Below are 17,835 nucleotides of genomic sequence, written 5' to 3'. Positions count from 1 at the left end.
GTTAGTTTCTGGCTGACGAAGGGTTGAAGAAGATAAACTTACTTTGGAAACTCGCGCGGACTCCTGATCAGCTTCGAAAACTCCTCCTGGTAGATCTTGGCGATCTTGTCCTGGGGGATGTCGTCGTTGTTGTCGCTGAACTTCTTCATCGCGGCCCGTCGGTTCAGGTAATCTTTGGCAAACGGCGACTGGACGTCCCGGCTGTGCGGCGACTTGGAGTCGTTATCACTGTGCTGGGAGTCGTCCAGCGAGTTGAGCTGCAGTTGCTGCTGCAGCTGGAGCTGCTGGTGCAGCTGCGGGTGCGGATGCGGGTGGTGCGGACCCGGCGGCGGATCCCGCTTGATCATCGATTGGGCCTCCGAGAGAATGTGCTGGATTCGGTCGTCGTTCATGTCGGAGCCCTCGGGCCGGCCAAACGATGGCATTCCGGGTTCTTTACCTGTAATTAGTACATATCCGTCATAAAACAAAAAACGAGGCATCTCAGAACCGCAGTTCGGAGGGGGCGGTCAAAGAGGGGGGCATGTCCTGAGGCGTGGAGTCGATTCAACGATGGGCGTCGTCGCTTTTATCTTTCTCCACCCTCTGGGTGCACATGCACACTTGGTCTCTCATTCGTCGGTGGCGCGGCACCAGAAATGGATAAAAACCACTACTTGAAATCTACATTTTATACGAGCAACGAGCATATCATCATCATCAAGCTCGTCGACTCGTCGTCGTCGTCGTTGTTGTCGAGCTTGGCAGATGAGGCATCGAAGGAGGCTGTGCGAAAGCGCGCCGCGCTGAAGAAAATAACAAAAAAAGAGAGCCCGACGATGTGCAATCTCAAGTCTCGATCTATATTTATATGTTTCAGCTTTTATAAAATTTATATAAAACGACTTTACATCTTTCTTTTTGCTTCTTTTGACTCGCCACCGCCCTCTCTGAGCGATGGCGGCGGGGACGCGCGCATAAAGGGCCCACAAACAAATGGCGTAGCACTTGGGCCCTCCATCATAGCAGGCCGCGACGAGAAGGGAGGGGGGGGTCCTCTTCTAGAAAAAAAGACAGAAAACCGTGCGGAACTAATTGGCATTTAAAGGGGCAACCACGGCGAGATGTCACGCGGTAACGGAGACACCTTTTGACAGTTGGGCGAAAAAATTGTAATAAAAATGTAAACAAACCACGTTTTTCGTGTACAGTGCGGACCCGTTAGTTCGAATGTAACAGCAATGGTCGAAATGTAAACATTAGTTTGACAACTCAGTTTTGACGTTTGAGTGCTGTTTAATTCGCAAACGTTCGAATTGTTTACAACTCCACGTGACGAAAGGCGCCTAAAGAAATGTCAAAAACGCCTTGATCGAAGAAGGCCACCGGCGGACAAGAAGACAAGTCGCCTTCGCGGAATCAATCAGCCTGCTGCGATAGAACCCCGAAATTTAGTCATTAGTGCACGCGACCCGACGAAATCTAGCGGATCACGCAACCCCCGTGCATCCGTCATTAACCGGTAGCCGGTTCAATCCCAGAAGCTGTCACGTAGGTTTTTTTTTCTTCTGTTTGATTGGAAGTTTGCGTTTTTATCTGCTCGATATGGGCGCGAAAGAGCGGGAGGGGGGGGGGGGGATTTCTGAAGAATCGTTCGTGCGAGGACACGAGCAGAGAAAGAAGAAGTAAGATTCCGGTATTTCACAAGAAGTGAGGTTATGTTGAGTGGTGGTTTCCATTCAAAAGCGGTTGCGTTTTTTGTTTGTTGTTGTTGCTGGAAATGATTGAAGGACAATCTCGAGCCGATTTTGGTTTTGGAGAGGGCCAGTGGCGTTGGGAAGAAGAAAGGGTGGGGGACCCGATTGTGGGAGGAAGTAATTACTACAAATGTCTGTCATTTGTGGGATGCTCTTTTTTCCTCTCTCTCTATTCTTTTTGCTGGTCGCTTTGCTATTGATCCGTAACCGAATGGTTGAGCAGTGTGGGGTTTGGTTCCTATTGTTGGCTGTCAAGTTGGGTTCAAGTTGTGATCTGCTTGGCGTGGTTTTGTGACGATGCCTCGTTCAATTCTTTTGATTGATTACGAGGGCCGGGGTTGTGCTTTTTTTGGTTAACGATGGAATGAAGAAAATTGGGAATATTTTTGAGTGGACGCTCGATATTCTGCAAAATCTGCTCGACGCCGGCCTAACTAGATCAGTTTTTCACTGGGTGGAAAAGTGACAGCTCTGTGTTTACAGGCGTGCACGCTAACGAGGATCTTGTCAATTTCATTTAAAATCTCGTAAAAGGTTGTAAACAACTAATTATATCCAAACGCCGCGAGTGTTTGTACTGCGAAGCAGTGCATTTATTTACCATCAATACAACCCGAGGGCGTTTGACAGATCCTTTTTTCGCCGTCTGTTCGCGGTTCAACGCGTCGTTTGCGGTAGAACTTTTTTTTTCGCAAGGGGGTGTTCAATCAATTTCGACAGAGGGAAATGCCGAAACGCCTCCGGCGTCGATGTTTGGACACGTGGCGCAACTTGGCGCACCGTGATTCGATTCTAATTAACAAATCGTCAAATTCTTGAATCGAGGGGCGCACCACTCGGCGCCAAATTAGCCCGCCAATTGACAGCTCGTGCGGGCGCGGGCTTAATGAGACGCGTCCGGACAAATTTCGCTCCGAATTTCTCCGCGAAGCAGAGTGATATTTATAAAATCTAAATTTTAAACGCGCTCTCGCTGGAGGACCATTCCAAATTGACACTTCATTAAGTTTTATCGCGGGGTTCCGTTTGGTGCAGCGCGTTGCACTCTCTTCACGTACGCGCGAAATGTGATTATTACTAAATTATTTTTATGGCCCCGCCCTCGGCGCAAACCCGGGTCGGGGTCAGCCGCTGGGCTGCGCCAAGCGGCGCAGCGGTACGTCACTATTTATTCAAAATTTCAAATTTAGTGAAAACGAGGTGTCGGAGAGAACGCTCACCTATTAATAATGGGGTTTTTCGGGACGCGGGAAAGTAGCGGGCAATCATCATCATCACCAACGCCGCCGCCGCCGAGCTTTAATTATAGCGATGATGAAATAATTTAGAATTTTGTAATAATTAAAACTGATTTTCGGACCGCACACACACTCTGGGTGCGAGGGGGGCGCCTAATGGGTCGTATCGAATGTCGGTAGCAATTAAACGCCCCGTCGAAACTAGAGAGCGCCCGGGTGAGTGTCAACCTGGACATGGGCGCAAATTTGCCACTAATTAAAGAGGGAAAAATTAGTGGCGCACGATTTGGATGCACTTTGCGCGGAATGCGCTGGCTACTTAAGGAGGTATTACACTGCGGCTAACCTTAAAACGACCACTTTTTGTGTTTAACAGTTTGTCTATCCGTCAAACTAGAATTGAGCAAACTGTCAAACAATAAAGTGTTTGTTTTGACAATTTGATGTAGTGTAATACCTTCTTTAGTCCAACTTGATCAAAGTTGGCTGACAAATGTTAGATTGGTTGTCTTTATTGTCAAACAAAGCGCATAAAAAACGTAATAAATATCTTATTGGCATCGCGACAAATCCTTCAGGTTAATCCAACCAAAACGTTCCAGGGGGTGTGAGGAAACCGAATTAAATTTCTCCTCATTCTATTTATCATATTTATCCACTTTCTTTGATATTGCAATTTTCCTGGATTCTTTCAATTTCCTCGGCAAACCAAACCCCGAAGGGGGAAGGAGGCTGGGAATATTATTATTAATCTTGTACCGAGAGGCAGACTGTTTATTACCTTCGAAACTTTTCCACGCGGTGGTGGTAATGCACCTTTCACCCGGAAAAATCCCCGCGCCAAAGACACACAGCTCATATATGCTAATATTCGCCTTTCATCGGCAATAAAACCCCGGGGTCGGGGAAAAATTTTCGAGGCTCCTTCCAAAATCTAATAAAGGCGCAAGGCGTGTCGCAAGAGACAGGAAGTTATAAATATCGCGCAGGAATCCACCTACACACGTTATTTATTTTGTACTTTGGTTTTGCGGGCAACCCCCTGCCAATAATAGGGTCGCGAGATGTGTCACCCCCCTCGCGCGAACCAAAAATTGACGAAAGTGAAATATTTCCAATATTTGCGAACCCCTCGTCGCAGACGAGGGGTCGGGCACACTTTATTGAAATGTAAACAACCTTTCTTTCACTGATAAATGTCGCGCAATCAATTATCATTACGGGACCAGGTTTTTGATCTCCAAAACTCCGTTTGGGCTATCTTTGATTTATGGAGTGTGCCAATGGCGCTAGTGTACGTCATATTTCAGCGCGCCGCCGTTTGACAGGTGAGCGGAGGGGAATGACACTCGCGCGTCAGTCGTTGACATCTCAGAAGGTCGATCTCGGCTTTAATTAGTGCGAAACCGGGAGTGCGCGTTGCGTGCGGCAGATTTCATCGAAATGTTATTAACCTATTCGGCGAGGCCGCCGAAAGAACATGTGTCAAGAAGCGCGCGGTTCGCGCGCAGATCGAGAAATTAATATCGAATTCTGCCCGTTGCGCCTGTCACGGGTAAACAAGCCGAGAAAACAGACTAAATCGAATGTATAAATATGTCGGGAATAATTAATTCGACTGCGACTGCAGTCGCAGTAGGCACTTGCTTTGACGTTCGACGTTCGACGGCTGTCAGTTTGGAGAAAGGGAGGGGGCCCGAGGGGGGCGACACTCTGAAGTGCAAGACGATGGATTCATCTCTTGGGGGGACAAAGAATCGGACTGGAAGCGGTCCAAGTTGACATCGAATCCTCGGGGTGACAAATTTGAACGACTGACAGCTGTCAAACGTGCGAAAGCACGTGGAGTCGGAAGTCGACAAACAATTGGTTTCAAATGTAAACATCAGTTTGACAACTGGTCTCGAGAAGCAAGTGCCATTTTCGAATCCCGCGCTGACATTTTCGCCACTTGGCCAAATTATTTTCGATCTTTTATGTGATCTCCGCGCCCCACCGAACATCAAATGTCACTCTCTGGGCACTCCAAGCTCTAAGGCAACGTCGTCGTACGCCCATTACATTGAAGTCTATTATAAATTTTGTATCAATGTTATAAATAAATTCGCTCTCGTTCGAGCGCGCAAAAACGGTGCGCGTTCGAAATTTATGTCCTATGTGCAGAAGAAGCAAAATGTCACACGAGGAGGTAGAGGAGGAGGAGGCTGGTGTGACATGTGAGTGTGTGCGATAAAAGTATTTACAATGGAATGTTTTCTTCTGACACTTGGAAGCTAGGGCAGGGTTAGGCCTGCGGGAAGGTGACGAGGGATCACATTCTGCGGCTTGGCTGCTGCGGTAGCAGCAGCAGCAGCTAGTGCTACAAGCTAAGATCAAAGATTAAAAATCTGTCCTTTCACATTATTGCTGTTAATTAAAATGAGTTACATTTTCTTTTCTTGTAGATCGACGCGACGCGTCGCGGTGAAATGGCAAAAAGTAGCAAGCGCAGCTTGCCACGATCTGAACTTTTCCTATTTGTAGGACTTTCTTGCCAATTAATTTGTTTGCCAACAGGTTGCACACATGTCTGTAAGTGTGACCCCAAACCGAAATTCGAGCGAGTGACTGCCCCCTCGCGCAATGTTGTCATCGAACCCAATCTGACAGCTAGCGTCAATAAGGGCTGGAAAACGATCCGATTCCGTTACAGGACGTCATTAGTGGGCGGGCAGGGTTGCCAGACTGACGCTATTTAAATATGTCGGGCGAGGTCCGAAAGTCGTAAGGCTGAATAAATAAACAACAAATAAAACAATAATCGCGTGACAGCGAGCGATGAGAGTTGACCACTCTCGCTGGCTCGCTAATTTGGCCTTGGAGTGGATTTTCGCCGATTTTTCCTGCGGGTGGACAACGGAGTCACCTTTTGGAGCATTATCGGAAATCCCACAAGATGGCGCCCGGCGACGACGACGACGTCGCCGCCCCTAATTGGACCATTGTTTATTTTGACATGTGGCGTGGTGGCAATTTGATGGAATGATTAATACTGCGGGGACACGCCTTTTGTCGTCGGTCGACGCCGATTGTCTCGGCAGTGTAGCAGGCTCTGATTATCGATATGACTTTTTTTTCGCTGGTGGTGACCTACCCCCCGGTTTGACAGTTGGCCCAAGCAAATAATCATCGCAGTAGGCGAGACATCAAGTCGAGGTTCTACACTGCAGTGCCATAAAGCATAATTACGATAGCAGAAGGAAAACGATAGCTGATTGGTCGTAAATCACGGGGAGGGACCTCACCGTTTGACGGGGGGCGAGGGGACGCCCGCAAAGAAATTGGGAATAATGAGCACAATAAACAGATTAATAACCATTTCCAGCGGTCCGACGTCGGCTCGATACGTGAGACAAACGACCGCGCAGCGGGTCGAACGTGGAGAAGTGTATTAATATGCAAACTGTTTTCGCTAAAAACCTATATCGCACAATTGCCTTCGCTGTAAGTCCACCTCGGAACCGTTTCCCTGCCCCGGGAAGCACTAAATTAAGTATTATTACACATTTATGGAAATTATTTATTACAACTGTTGTGGCGGTTCCAGTCGGCGAAGCCGAGAGAGTGCACTTTGTTCTGGATATCGAGTTCCGAGTTTTTTGTCGCGGAAAATTAATTTATTAACAAGCGGGTTCGAATCGAACTTCGTCACGCACCCTTCGAGTAGTGAGACGCCCCTCGATTTTGACAGGTCGGGCTAAACTGTCACCCCGGGTGTCATCTTCCGCTTCCGATCTGTGCAGTTGCACACTTTTCCGGCTTTACAATTACACGCTCACGGAAAAATGAAGATTTCCAGGTGGAAATCTTGGAAGAAACTTTTAATTAGCGTCCTCAGGCGAAAGGAAGTCCTACTGTTGCCGTCATTCCGGTTTCTTTCTCTTGGCAAGACCCAGATGCAACCGTAGAAGGACACCTCGATAGAGCAGGGTAGAAACAATTTCGAAATTGTTAAATTAAGCCCCGCTGCACAGAGTGCAGCTGTCAGTCGCCTTTCGCTTGACTTTCTCTCGACGCCGCGTCGAAATAATTACACATTAGAGTTGATCTTTAATCTAATTAATACATTCTTTGCACCGCCCAACTATGTGATTACAATTCGTATAAAATATGTCGCCGCGCGATTCTAAATTTAAGCCCTCACAGCGCGTTTTGTTTTCTTTTCCGCGCGCTCTCGCGAAATAACGTGCCGCACCCGTAAATAATGTCGAATAAAACAAACACCAGGCGGCTCCCCGTCCTCCTCTTCAAGAAATCGCTCCCCCGAGGACGATTTGGGCCTATGGCCAAAAACCCCGCATTGGTCACCGATAATTTAATCACAATGTGTGCAAACCGCAGTTGGCGTCGACGGCGTAAATGTCACTTTGACATTTGGCGAACCAACCTCGCGCGCGAATCTAAACAACCGTGACGACGCGCGACCAGAGGCAAACTAATTGGGTCGAATGGAATTGGGTGCCTTTTTTTGGCTTTCTTAACCCACCTCACCCTAGCTAGTTGGTGTGCTTGGTTTTTCTTTTTGTTTTGATTATGACAAAAAGAAAACAAAAGCAGAAACAGCGCCTCCTAACCCAGTGAAGGCAGAGGCCGCGGCCGGAAGCCGATTCGATGGTATTTAAAATAAATATATACATTTTTCTTCAGATTGGGAAATGAGTTGTCTATAAATTGTGCCCGCTGCGCGGCGTGGCTCGCAGCGAGCCGGAGTTTGAGTTTTCGTGGATTTTTTTTTCGTTAAATTTGCTAAGTGTCATGCCCCTTGTTTCTTTAAACTTTTTTTTTTTTGTGAATTTGTATAGAAATCGCGTAGAACTTGTTAAGTGTCCTCCCCCCTGTTTGACCATTCAGAAATAATAACCACTTGTAACAAATTCCGAACTTTAATTTTTTAAATCAAAAGCTTCTTAAAAAAATTGTTAGGTGTAGTCCCCCTTGTTTGACAATAAAAAATAAAATTAGGTTAAGGGATTCAGAAACTTCAGCGTCAATAACAGAGCATTTTATTTTTTTTTTAAATAAAAAGCTATGTTTTTAATGATTTTAAAGAATTGCGTTAAATTCGTAAAATGTCTTCCCCCTTGTTTGACAGTTGAGAATTTTTGAAGCAAGGGGGTAACCACTAATGATTTTTTTGTTTCAACGGAGAAATTTTTAAAGTCAAATTCCGTAATATTTTCCGTGAAAAAATGCTTCTCAAAAAATTTCTCGGTGTCTCACCCCTAGTTTGACGTCTTAAAAAACAATTGAAGCAAGGTCATTTCTGAAACTTTCGTTTCAATAACAAAGCATTTTTGTTTTTACTCGAAGGCTCTGATTTTTTGTGAAAATTTTTCAAGAATCACGTAATATTCGTAAAGTGTCTTACCCCTTGTTTGACAGTTAAGAAATAATAAAGCAAGGGGGTGGCCACTTCAAAATTTTCGTTTCAAAACAAAACAAAGCAGATTTTGAGGGGTCGCACAGCGTTCGCCCGAGAACAAGGTGGCGTGGTGGGAGCAAAACTTTCAAAGTCATTTGATTTGAAGCAAAAATCAATTGCCTTCGTGTAGCGGCGCCCAATCGATTACCTAGTTTCTTCGGAAAATCACCCCCTCTCGAATATTTCTTTTTTTCCGGTTGCCTATTTTGCGCGAGTTCGGGTTAATGGGAGATTCTTTTGACAGGTTTTATTTTTATTCCAGTTCTGGTCGAGATTTATAGGCGAACGCTGTCCCAATCAAGGACGGCCGGATCGCAACCTCTGAGTGTAATGACGAAACCGCGAGGGGGTTGCCACTGAGTGAGCCATAATTACACTCTGTGTTTTTTGTTGGTGATGCCAACAATGCCATAAAAAATCGGAGACACTTCAAAGGCGAGATCCGAACCTTGGAGCAACGACGTCGACTTTAAACGGTTTATTTCGGTTTGATTTAGGCTAATGTCCGCGCGCGGCATCGTGACAATATAAAAATCATCATCGCGCGGACGCGGAACAAAAATGTCGCGTGGAGGTCACGCCGAAGATCGCCCACGCCACCCTCGGCTCCAGACCGCGCGATCACTTTCATTTTCATTATTTACTATTATTAAAAATGGCTCCTCCGCGAGCAATAATCATCCTCGGTCGAAAACCACGCCGTGATTTACGATGACACTTTGGAGTGTTGTCTTTTCATTCTAGTCAAATAAATGTTGAAATTTAATAACACCAGCGCCAGCTTGGACGGCGGCAGCCATCTTTGAACATTTTGACAGTTCCGAGGGGGCACCTGCTCCGGCGATCATCGCGCGGCCTACTATGCGTGGATGAAGAGTGATGATGGTTTCCAGAGGCGCACCGCGCGCAACAAAGAAAGAGGTTATGAGTAATTGGTCATAATTCGAGAGCCCTCCGGGGGCAAGGAACGATTTTTTGTTGTTGCGGCTGTGAGTTCGGGAACCGGTTCCCGGGAACCATTCAAGGGGAAAACAAATGCGAAATGATTAATCAGCGTATGAGAGCGCAAAAAAGGAAGCCGCAGGAGCTGGCGTGTGTGTGTGAGAGCGTACTCACCGGGGAATGAGTTTAATAAAAATCAAATAAATCCATTTTTGCCAAACGGCTGGGTTGCGTCAAAGAAAGCCAAATTTTCATTGAACTCGAAAATTGTTTGATCACGAGTTGCTTCTTTCCCTTTTTTCGGGGGGAGGTGAATAATGCTCGAAAAATTTAAATTTTTCCTCCAGAAATCAAAGCAATCGATGAGCAGCCCCCCGTCACGTACACGAGGGGTAGGACACTCGATGTCGAGCATTAACGTGCAATTAACTCTGCCGGACTGGAGCCAGACTAAACGGTTTAACCTCGTCCTCCTGCCGACAAGTCGGACCAATATCTTGCTCCGAGAAAGGTCAGATGCCAAAGTGACCAACACTCCTACCCCTCCCCGTCAAATTCCGACTCAAAGAGGGATAGGAAACATCATCGTCATTATAAAAATTACACTGAAGAGTGGGGGCCCGTAACCTTGACTCCTGTGTCTGTATTCTGAAAGTGACCAGTCCGGGGAAAAAGGAGCAACTTTTTAAACTGCCACCTCCGACCCGAGCCCTACCCCCCTTAAAAGGGGGAACCGTTGTCTGTGCGACTCAAGACATGTCTTTATCTGCCCGGGATCCCCACTGGGATTCGAGCGATAGTTTGGGTGAAAGGGTTAACCTGACTACCGGGTCGTAAATTGCTCCGGATCCCCCCGTCCGGTAATTACACCGAACCCCCGCTCACTAGAAAAATTATCGAACGCAATTAATTTTGAATTATCGGAAGATAAATTTGCAACTTTTGCCGGAGAATCCCGAGTGTTTGGGCTTAAGAGGTTCAACTATTACCGCAATTAACGACCGGACCCCTAACAAAATGGAGTTGAGCTGTCAAATTGATCGATAAATTAAACTCGCCTCGCAGAGGCGCTGATCCGCCCTAATCGGATTAAACTAGTTTGACAGATGGCTCCGCTTATTTATCTATTCCTCCATTCCTACTATTTTGTCGAAAGAAAAGGGGGGGGGGGGGGAGCATCAAAATGGCGAACCTTCAGCGATGGCCGCGCGATCAGCGAGATAAATGACGGAATCATGCAATTATTGTGTGATCTTGTCATGTTTTACTCTCTTTCGCTGCGCGTTTTGCTCTCTTTCTCCGGGTTGCTTTGTTCAATCGCCAAGCGTGGTATCTCCATTTGAATAAATGACATTTTAGCTCATTTTCCAGCTGGCAGCACTGGAAAGGTAATACTCTTGGGAATGGGTTTTATTCGCTCTTTTTTTTCATAGCTAGCTATTGTTCTCGCGATAGTTTCGATTGAACGTCGTGCGGTTGCTGTGGCAACTACCACCACGAGCTGTCAGTGTGTGCAAAACTGGCAACCTGTCAGAGTGGAGGGGTGGCCTGCCACCGGTCAGGGTTGCAGACAAGCAGCGCGCAAAAAAGAACATGACGAGAAGCGAGCAGTAATGATAGTAATCTGATTATGAAAATTTTCGCATTTTTCTTTCTGCTTTTAAAGTTCTGTTGCGCCTTCGGTTTTAAGCACCCGGCAGGCTATCGTGATGAACTCGTTCGCTGTGTTCCCAGCACATATTTCAGGAAAATTTACGTCTTTTTAAAAGTCTTCTCCGTTGCACAAAACGATTCCTGATTAACCAAAAAACCGAGGGGTGAGACACTCAAACTGTCAAATCCACTACCGATCTAGTAATCCGAGGGGAGTTGGGGGTTGCCCAAACTTTTTTCCGATTCTTTTCACCACCACACAAAACGGCGTCATTAAAATTCTGATACATTCGCATTAATTTTCTGCTCGTGAAAGCTTACACAAACACTGTAACCCCTCGCGGGCGCGCGAGGGGTACGACAGTCTCGTCGTAGGAAAGAATAAAAATATTTACTAATCATTAAACGACTCGTTTGAGTTTTCCCGATTCAGCCCTTTTCTTGTACGGCGAGCTCACACTCTTTTTAAAAGTTAGTGTATTTCGTCAGGTGAAAAGGAGGGGGTCGTACCCCAAATTCCGTCTAAACGATTCATTTGGCATTTTTCAAAAACGAGTGCTGTGGGGAATGATTTTGGAAAAATCAACCCCTTACCGAACATCTCTTACCCCTTGAAGTAATTAGATTCGTCCCGAAACGTCAGAATTTGTTTACGTTTCGCATGACGTGTCATGTGTGGCGCGAGGGGTAGGACACCCCACACATTAATTGATGGCGCACGGCCTACTTGGTTCCTTAATTCTGGAAAAAGGAAAAGTTTTTAATCTTGCAGCGAACCAAGGGCGGCGTGAAATCAGCTTTTTTCGAACACAGGAATGGGAGTTGAGCTCATTTTCATATGTAAACAGGGGTGTAGGGAGGGGGTGGAGGGGGCGAAAGAAAATGTTCGAGTTTTTATTCTCGAAACCGTTTCGGAGATGCGGAGAAGGGGTTACAAGTTTAATGAGCGGATTAGGGGTAATCGATTTTTTGTGCTCGTTATTTTCTTGCAGGATCGGAGGGGGAGGGGTTCTGAAAAAGTTGCCAAAGAATTCGGAACCAAAGTTCCGGAGCGTCTTGATTGCGCTATAAATTGCCTTTATCTATAATTTATTCAAGACAATAATTATCGCTCCTCCAGACGCGCAGCGCCGAGGGAGTAGACAGTGACGAGTAGCACATGTGAAAAAGGTTTTTCGGGGGGCGGGGGCGGTTTGCGGTTTCTTCCTTTGTTTTCCGTGAATAATAGATGAGTTTGATTGTAGTCTATGCTGAGCAGAGAGCACGAACATACACGGAGTAGGCTTTGGCTGGTGTGAATATTTAATCGAAGAAGGTGTGAAAATATGGCACTTTTCTTCGATTGTACAAAACGACTGATTAATTTGACAGTTCGGGGGCAGGTTGCCTGATTAAAAGCCAATTTATCAACGATCCGTAACGAATGATTAATTCTGTTGGTAAGTTGAAAATCCGATCATTTTTAAAAGAGACCAATTCGACGTCCCACTCGTTGTGTCAAAGTGACATTTTTGGAAACAATGCCGAGGGGCAAGCCACTTGACTATATTTCAAGCCGCTCGATTGTTTGTCGCGCATACGCGCGGGAAAGGGAACCCAACGAGCTGGAACCGATTTTTATGATTAATCAAATACGACGTCAACGGCCCACCGCCGAGTCTCGGATTGATGGATTTCAACCTGACCATCATCCAATCCAAGTCGGCGTGGGAAACGAAAACAATGAAATTTTAATTATGAATCAATAGCGGTTCCGGCTGGAGGGGGTTTTGCGGAGCGTTTGCTGGGATTTTCCATTACGAAAAAAAAGAGTCGGGCTAGATTCACGATTTTGCCAAGCCAGGAACCAGAACCCCGGCAGTCAAGTGGCGTTCTTTTGTGCGAGCACCGGGATCAAAGTGGCGTAGCACTTCCGAACCCGACTTTTGCACTTGCTCGCTGTTCTCTGTGCAATCGCTGAAGTAGCTCGCAAGACTCACTCATTAGAGCCGGGTCTGTTTTTGCACTTTTGCGCCGGGAAGAAATCTGCCAATTTGGTGAAATTTTGATATTAATCTTTGCCAGCGCATCGTGTTTCGAGCACTGCAATTGAAGGTTCTTTGGCGAAAGATAAATATCAGCGAGAGAAACCCCTTCTCTTTCCGGTTTGATCTCCGGGGGCCAAACCCCCGAAACGGAAAGTGCAACGTTAGCGCTTGAAGTGTGCTCGTTTTTCTCGAAAAAGGAGAAAAAAATAGGACGAAGTTTTCACCCGAAAAAAAAGAACGCGGCATCGCCTGCTACGACGATGCACACAAGCTACTTTGTACCGCGCGACTACTGCGATTCTCGAAGGTTCGTCTTCTTCCCGATAGATGGAGTATCACCAGCGCCCGAGTCCCTGGCAGAAACTTTTTTAATAAAATATTATTTATGCTTCCGAGCGCGCATTTTCATCTCATTTCTCGAAACCGGGAGATGCAGCAATCTCCGCGCCTCTTCCCCCTGCGCCCCCAAATTGAGCTTCGAATATTAAAATCGTCTTTTGCAATAGTTGCCACCACCCCCCGCTCGCAAACCTCTTGACGTTTGCTTCACCTGCCATGCTCAATACTGCAGGTGATAAAGCTCGAAACGAAAAAAATGGTGAATTTTTAATTGCGCGAGGGGTAAGACACTCGCAAACTGCAACACAATTCGGGTGAGGTGGCCCCCTCGGGGCCCATTCCTAATGAAGATAATAATAAAAATTGTATAATAACAATACTCGGGACTGGTGCCCGAAGGGCACCGAAGTCGGAGGGATGGCCGATTGGACGAATGAAAGACGAGAGTTTTTCTTTCTTTTTTTAGGGGGGGTTGAGGAGGGGCCCTAACGATCTTAAGCTTAGTTTGGACTAGTGATACCTAGATGTCGTTGTTTTGGCGAGCTGTCATCGAGGTATCGAGGTCCTAGTGGAGGGCTCAACTGGAAGCCCCGATGACTTACCTTTTTTCGGGATCAGCGACTTGAGCAGCAGGACGGCGTTCTCGTCGCAGGCCCAGGCGTGCATCTTCCGGTAGCTGTCGCGACCCTTTTCGGTCAGCTTGTCCCACGGTTTGGGCTTCGAGAGCAGCTCGGAGACGGTGCCCTGGGACAGGCCGAGCACGTACTTGGCGAAGAGGCGCTGGCCGATGTTGTGCACCGACAGGAGCTCCCGGACGCGCCGCGAGATGTGCAGCGTGTCCAGGTTCTGGTTGGCGTACTTGTCCATGTTGTAGCGGAGCATTTCCTGCAGTTTGGCCTCCATGGGGTCACCCTTGGGGATGAGCGAGTCGCCGAGGCGGCCAACCATCGCGCCGGGCGGCAGCTGGAGGTCTTCGGCGAACCGGAAGTGACCGCGCTCCTGGAACTGGAACGGCAGACCCTGTATCAGGCTTGGGCCGGTGTTTGGCAGGGGTAGCAGGGTGTTGTTGTTGTCCTCCAGCGGGCTCTTGGACATCCGCATCGGGGTCAGGCCACCGCCGTTCATGAGCTCGTCGTGGCGGGAGCTCTCCTGCAGGATCGGCGTACTCGCACTCGAAGAGTTGTTATCATGGTGGGAGCTAGCCTTGTCCTGCTCGTGGTGAATCAGATCTGTGGGAGGTGGAGGAGGAGGATGATGGTTGTGGTTCATTAGTAACTGTTGCGAATGGTTGCGTGCGGCGGCGGCGACTGCTGCCGCGGCCAGGCCCGGTGGTGGAGGGGGTAGTTCCAGACCGTGCCGCCAGGTGCTGACAATCTCCTCACCCAGAAACGAGCCAAACTGTTCAACGTTTTGCAACGGAGGCGGAAGGAAGGAGCTGAGCTGGGCTAGGCTATTGCTACCGGAGATCACGTGGGCCGGAGGGCCCACCAGCGGACCAATGGCCGACGGTGACGGCGTCACGCTGGGCCTCCGACTCGAGACAAAGCTGTTGCTGATGCTGTTGATGTTGTTGTTGTTGTTACTTGCAGCCGTTGTGCTGATTGCTGCGGGCGTGCTAATGCTAATGCTACTAGTGCTAACGGCGTTGCCATTACTGCTGCTGCCGCTGCTGTTGTTGACAGGCAGGTGGTCGTTACTAGCGTTACAAGCGTTAGCAGCGTGAGTGGGGATGGTGGTCGTGGCGGTGCTGCAGCTGCTCGTCGCTGCTGGCGACGAAGCGGGCTTCGGCTGGCCGCTCGACGGAGATCCTGTAACGAGGTAAGTTGGAGGAATGAGCTCCACGATCTTCCCTCGAACTCTCTTTGCTGGAGTGTGTATTGATGTTTGTGTAATGTCGGGGACAGTAAGCGAAAAGAAAACAACAACAGCTACCAGAAGAAGCAGAAGAAGAAGAAGCACAGAAAACAAAACGATGTAAAACATGTTTATTTTCCCATGAAATCGAACTGAATAGAGTGAGCCCCAGCGGGAATAACAATAACAGAAGCCATAAATTTCAATAATTCCATCATCGACGCAAGAAGCAAGTCGAGTCGTTGATGATCTAGGCAGGCAAACGCCCACGCATGGGGCCCTAACACATCAAGTAGGCGATGCCACCGTCTTCTTCGTGTAATTTGAATTCAATAAACTCCGCGGAAGACGTGATCGCGTTTGTTCCCACCGCGTCAAAGTGTGAAAAAAGCCGAGGGGTCGGACACTTCAACGGCCGAAAAAGCGCATCAAAGATAAGATTTTTAATTTTGATTTTAATTAAAAATTGCCCGCAAATCGATGCGGCTGGCGGGGTCAGGTCAGGGAAATCTGATTTTTTTTCGGCAACGATTTTTTTTTTTGCTCGAAACAATCATCAGCTAGCCGTAAAATTTGATTTTATTATTATTGGAGTTTGGTTTCGGGGGGTCCGATCATGGTTGTAGAGAGGGGGGCGCGCGCGCGTGGGAGTTTTTCTGGGTTTAATTTAAAAGTTTTTTTTTATGAATGTGAGAATGGATATGTGTGCGTGTATTTGTGTTACTGAAAGTGTGGGTGGGCGAGTGCGCGTGGGGAAAATCTGAAAACTAATAAAAATGATACTCCAGTTTTTGATGCCTAGGTGGATGAGTGACGAAAGAGAACTACAATAGCTCAGCTTGGGAGTTTGAGAAACGAAAACGAGGTCAATTGTGCGATTGTCAAACTTTGACGAGGGGTAGGAAAGTCAGAGGGGTGGGGGGCTCGAGAACAGTTTGGTTTCCCAGTTTGGCCGGTAGAGGCGCGCGTCGCGCGTAAAAAGTGCAACTTCTCAACTCCGCACAGCTGTTCGGGATTGATCTGCGTGTGTTGGTGCGTTTGGCGCTCCACGCACAGAGTGTGGAAAGATACACGTCATTAACATGTAAACATAATTACGTCTAACGGCGCGCGGTTCCTCTTCTCAGCAAGAGAAAATTTATTGGCCGTTCGCGCGCGCTCGCAGTGCTGCCAACTGTGACTCGGACTGGACCTCCGACGCAGTTTGTTTACCGGCACGAGTCGTCCCATAAAAAAGAAACGAAAAGGCAGTCACTTAAACGGTTTGTTTGGAATTTGCTTCGCGTCCGAAAGTACATAAGTAATTTGTTATTCATATCCGAAGCGGCTCCACAGGGCTGGCTGGCACACACAAGTAGATCAATACCGGGCCCGATTGAAGGCATTTATTTAACAGCTGTAAAAATTGTCGGCGCCATCCAAGTTGCACTTTTATTGCTGTCAGTGCGCTCTTTTCTTCACATTTTTGTAACGATATCGGGTTACCGTGCAGTGGGGTGACTTTGAACTCGTTTTAAATCTTATTTCAACGTAAATATCTCGTTTTCTCGATTGATTTTACCCAAAAATTTCACAAGTTCCTTTAAAGGTGTATCTGTCACTAAAGTTAAACAAACGAGCAAGGGGTAGGACACTTAAACTAATGTTTAGATATCAAGACTAAAATTGTCTGTAAGGGGAAAAAATGTTTCAATTTAACAAGTTCTATTTATTTTGCTGCGAGAGTTTAGCTGTCATTCTAATTAAACTAACTTGCAAGGGGTAGGACACTAAAAAAAATATTCAGAAATCTGAAATTCTTGTTATTTTTTAAACGGGAAACAATTCTTTGAATACCAAGAACTATTTATTTTTCTACGAGAGTGTAGCTGTCACTCAATGTAAACAAAATCACAAGGGGTAGGACACTAAAAATTTATCGACTCAAAGTTTTCAAAATATTCTAAAGTTTATCATCCTGCCCAAAGTCACCCCGCGGCACGATCCCTTATCAAACTCAGATTTTATTTGGTTTGTCTGTGATTGTTTACACCGCACCACCATGCAAGTGTCAAAGCCACGCTTACCTTCGGAGTTGGACGACTTGATCGCCTCGGTTTGGGCCGCCAGGGCTTTGGTGCGTTCGAGCAGCAGTTCCTGGAACTGCTTCGAGTCGTGCGACGTGCTCAGGTCGACCGATCGGAGAATGCTGGAAAATTTAGGAAAAACGAGAATTAGAGGGTTGGCAACACTGTTTTTAAGGGAAGCAGGGGGGGACATCGTTTGACCTAGTGGCGAAACCCAAATTCGTTTGAAAATAGGGAAAAAAAAGCAAAATTGGGGGAACCCTTGCCGGAATTTTTGATGAATGCTGCGGAAGGGGATTTTCCCGCGGATGTTTCACATGCGTATGGTTTGGAGTTTTTTTTTTTTGAGAGAAGGGTAATTTTTTCCGCGATTGAGGGTGTTTTTTTCCGGAGTGGGAGTGAGGATTTTATGTTTGGCAACAGGCAGGAAAAAAACTACGTAACCGTTTGGCGGTGGTTCAACTTTACGATTTGGAATCACGGCGCCAACGGTCTTCTAATGAGATGCAAAAACGTGTC

At 47.0% G+C, this 17,835-nt stretch overlaps 1 protein-coding gene across 5 annotated transcripts in view; it reads right to left on the bottom strand.

Annotated features, from left to right (window-relative positions):
• Window positions 1-17,835, bottom strand: part of LOC6047825 (homeobox protein cut) — a 209,880-nt gene that overhangs the window by 6,721 nt on the left and 185,324 nt on the right. For 2 of the 5 annotated variants that reach the window (XM_038264912.1, XM_038264916.1), the window contains exons 4-6: window positions 17,317-17,438; window positions 13,999-15,204; window positions 43-439 (exon numbers count right to left, since the gene is read on the bottom strand). In XM_038264912.1, coding sequence (XP_038120840.1) covers window positions 43-439; window positions 13,999-15,204; window positions 17,317-17,438 — 1,725 coding nt within the window. The remainder of the gene's footprint in view (window positions 1-42; window positions 440-13,998; window positions 15,205-17,316; window positions 17,439-17,835) is intronic. The other 3 variants (XM_038264914.1, XM_038264913.1, XM_038264915.1) reach the window with 3 other exon arrangements.

The sequence above is a fragment of the Culex quinquefasciatus genome, chromosome 3 (genome assembly GCF_015732765.1).
Source record: "Culex quinquefasciatus strain JHB chromosome 3, VPISU_Cqui_1.0_pri_paternal, whole genome shotgun sequence".
In the NCBI taxonomy this organism is placed as follows: domain Eukaryota; kingdom Metazoa; phylum Arthropoda; class Insecta; order Diptera; family Culicidae; genus Culex; species Culex quinquefasciatus.
Note: the sequence above shows the minus strand (reverse complement) of the source record. Positions and strands in the feature narration are given on the sequence as shown.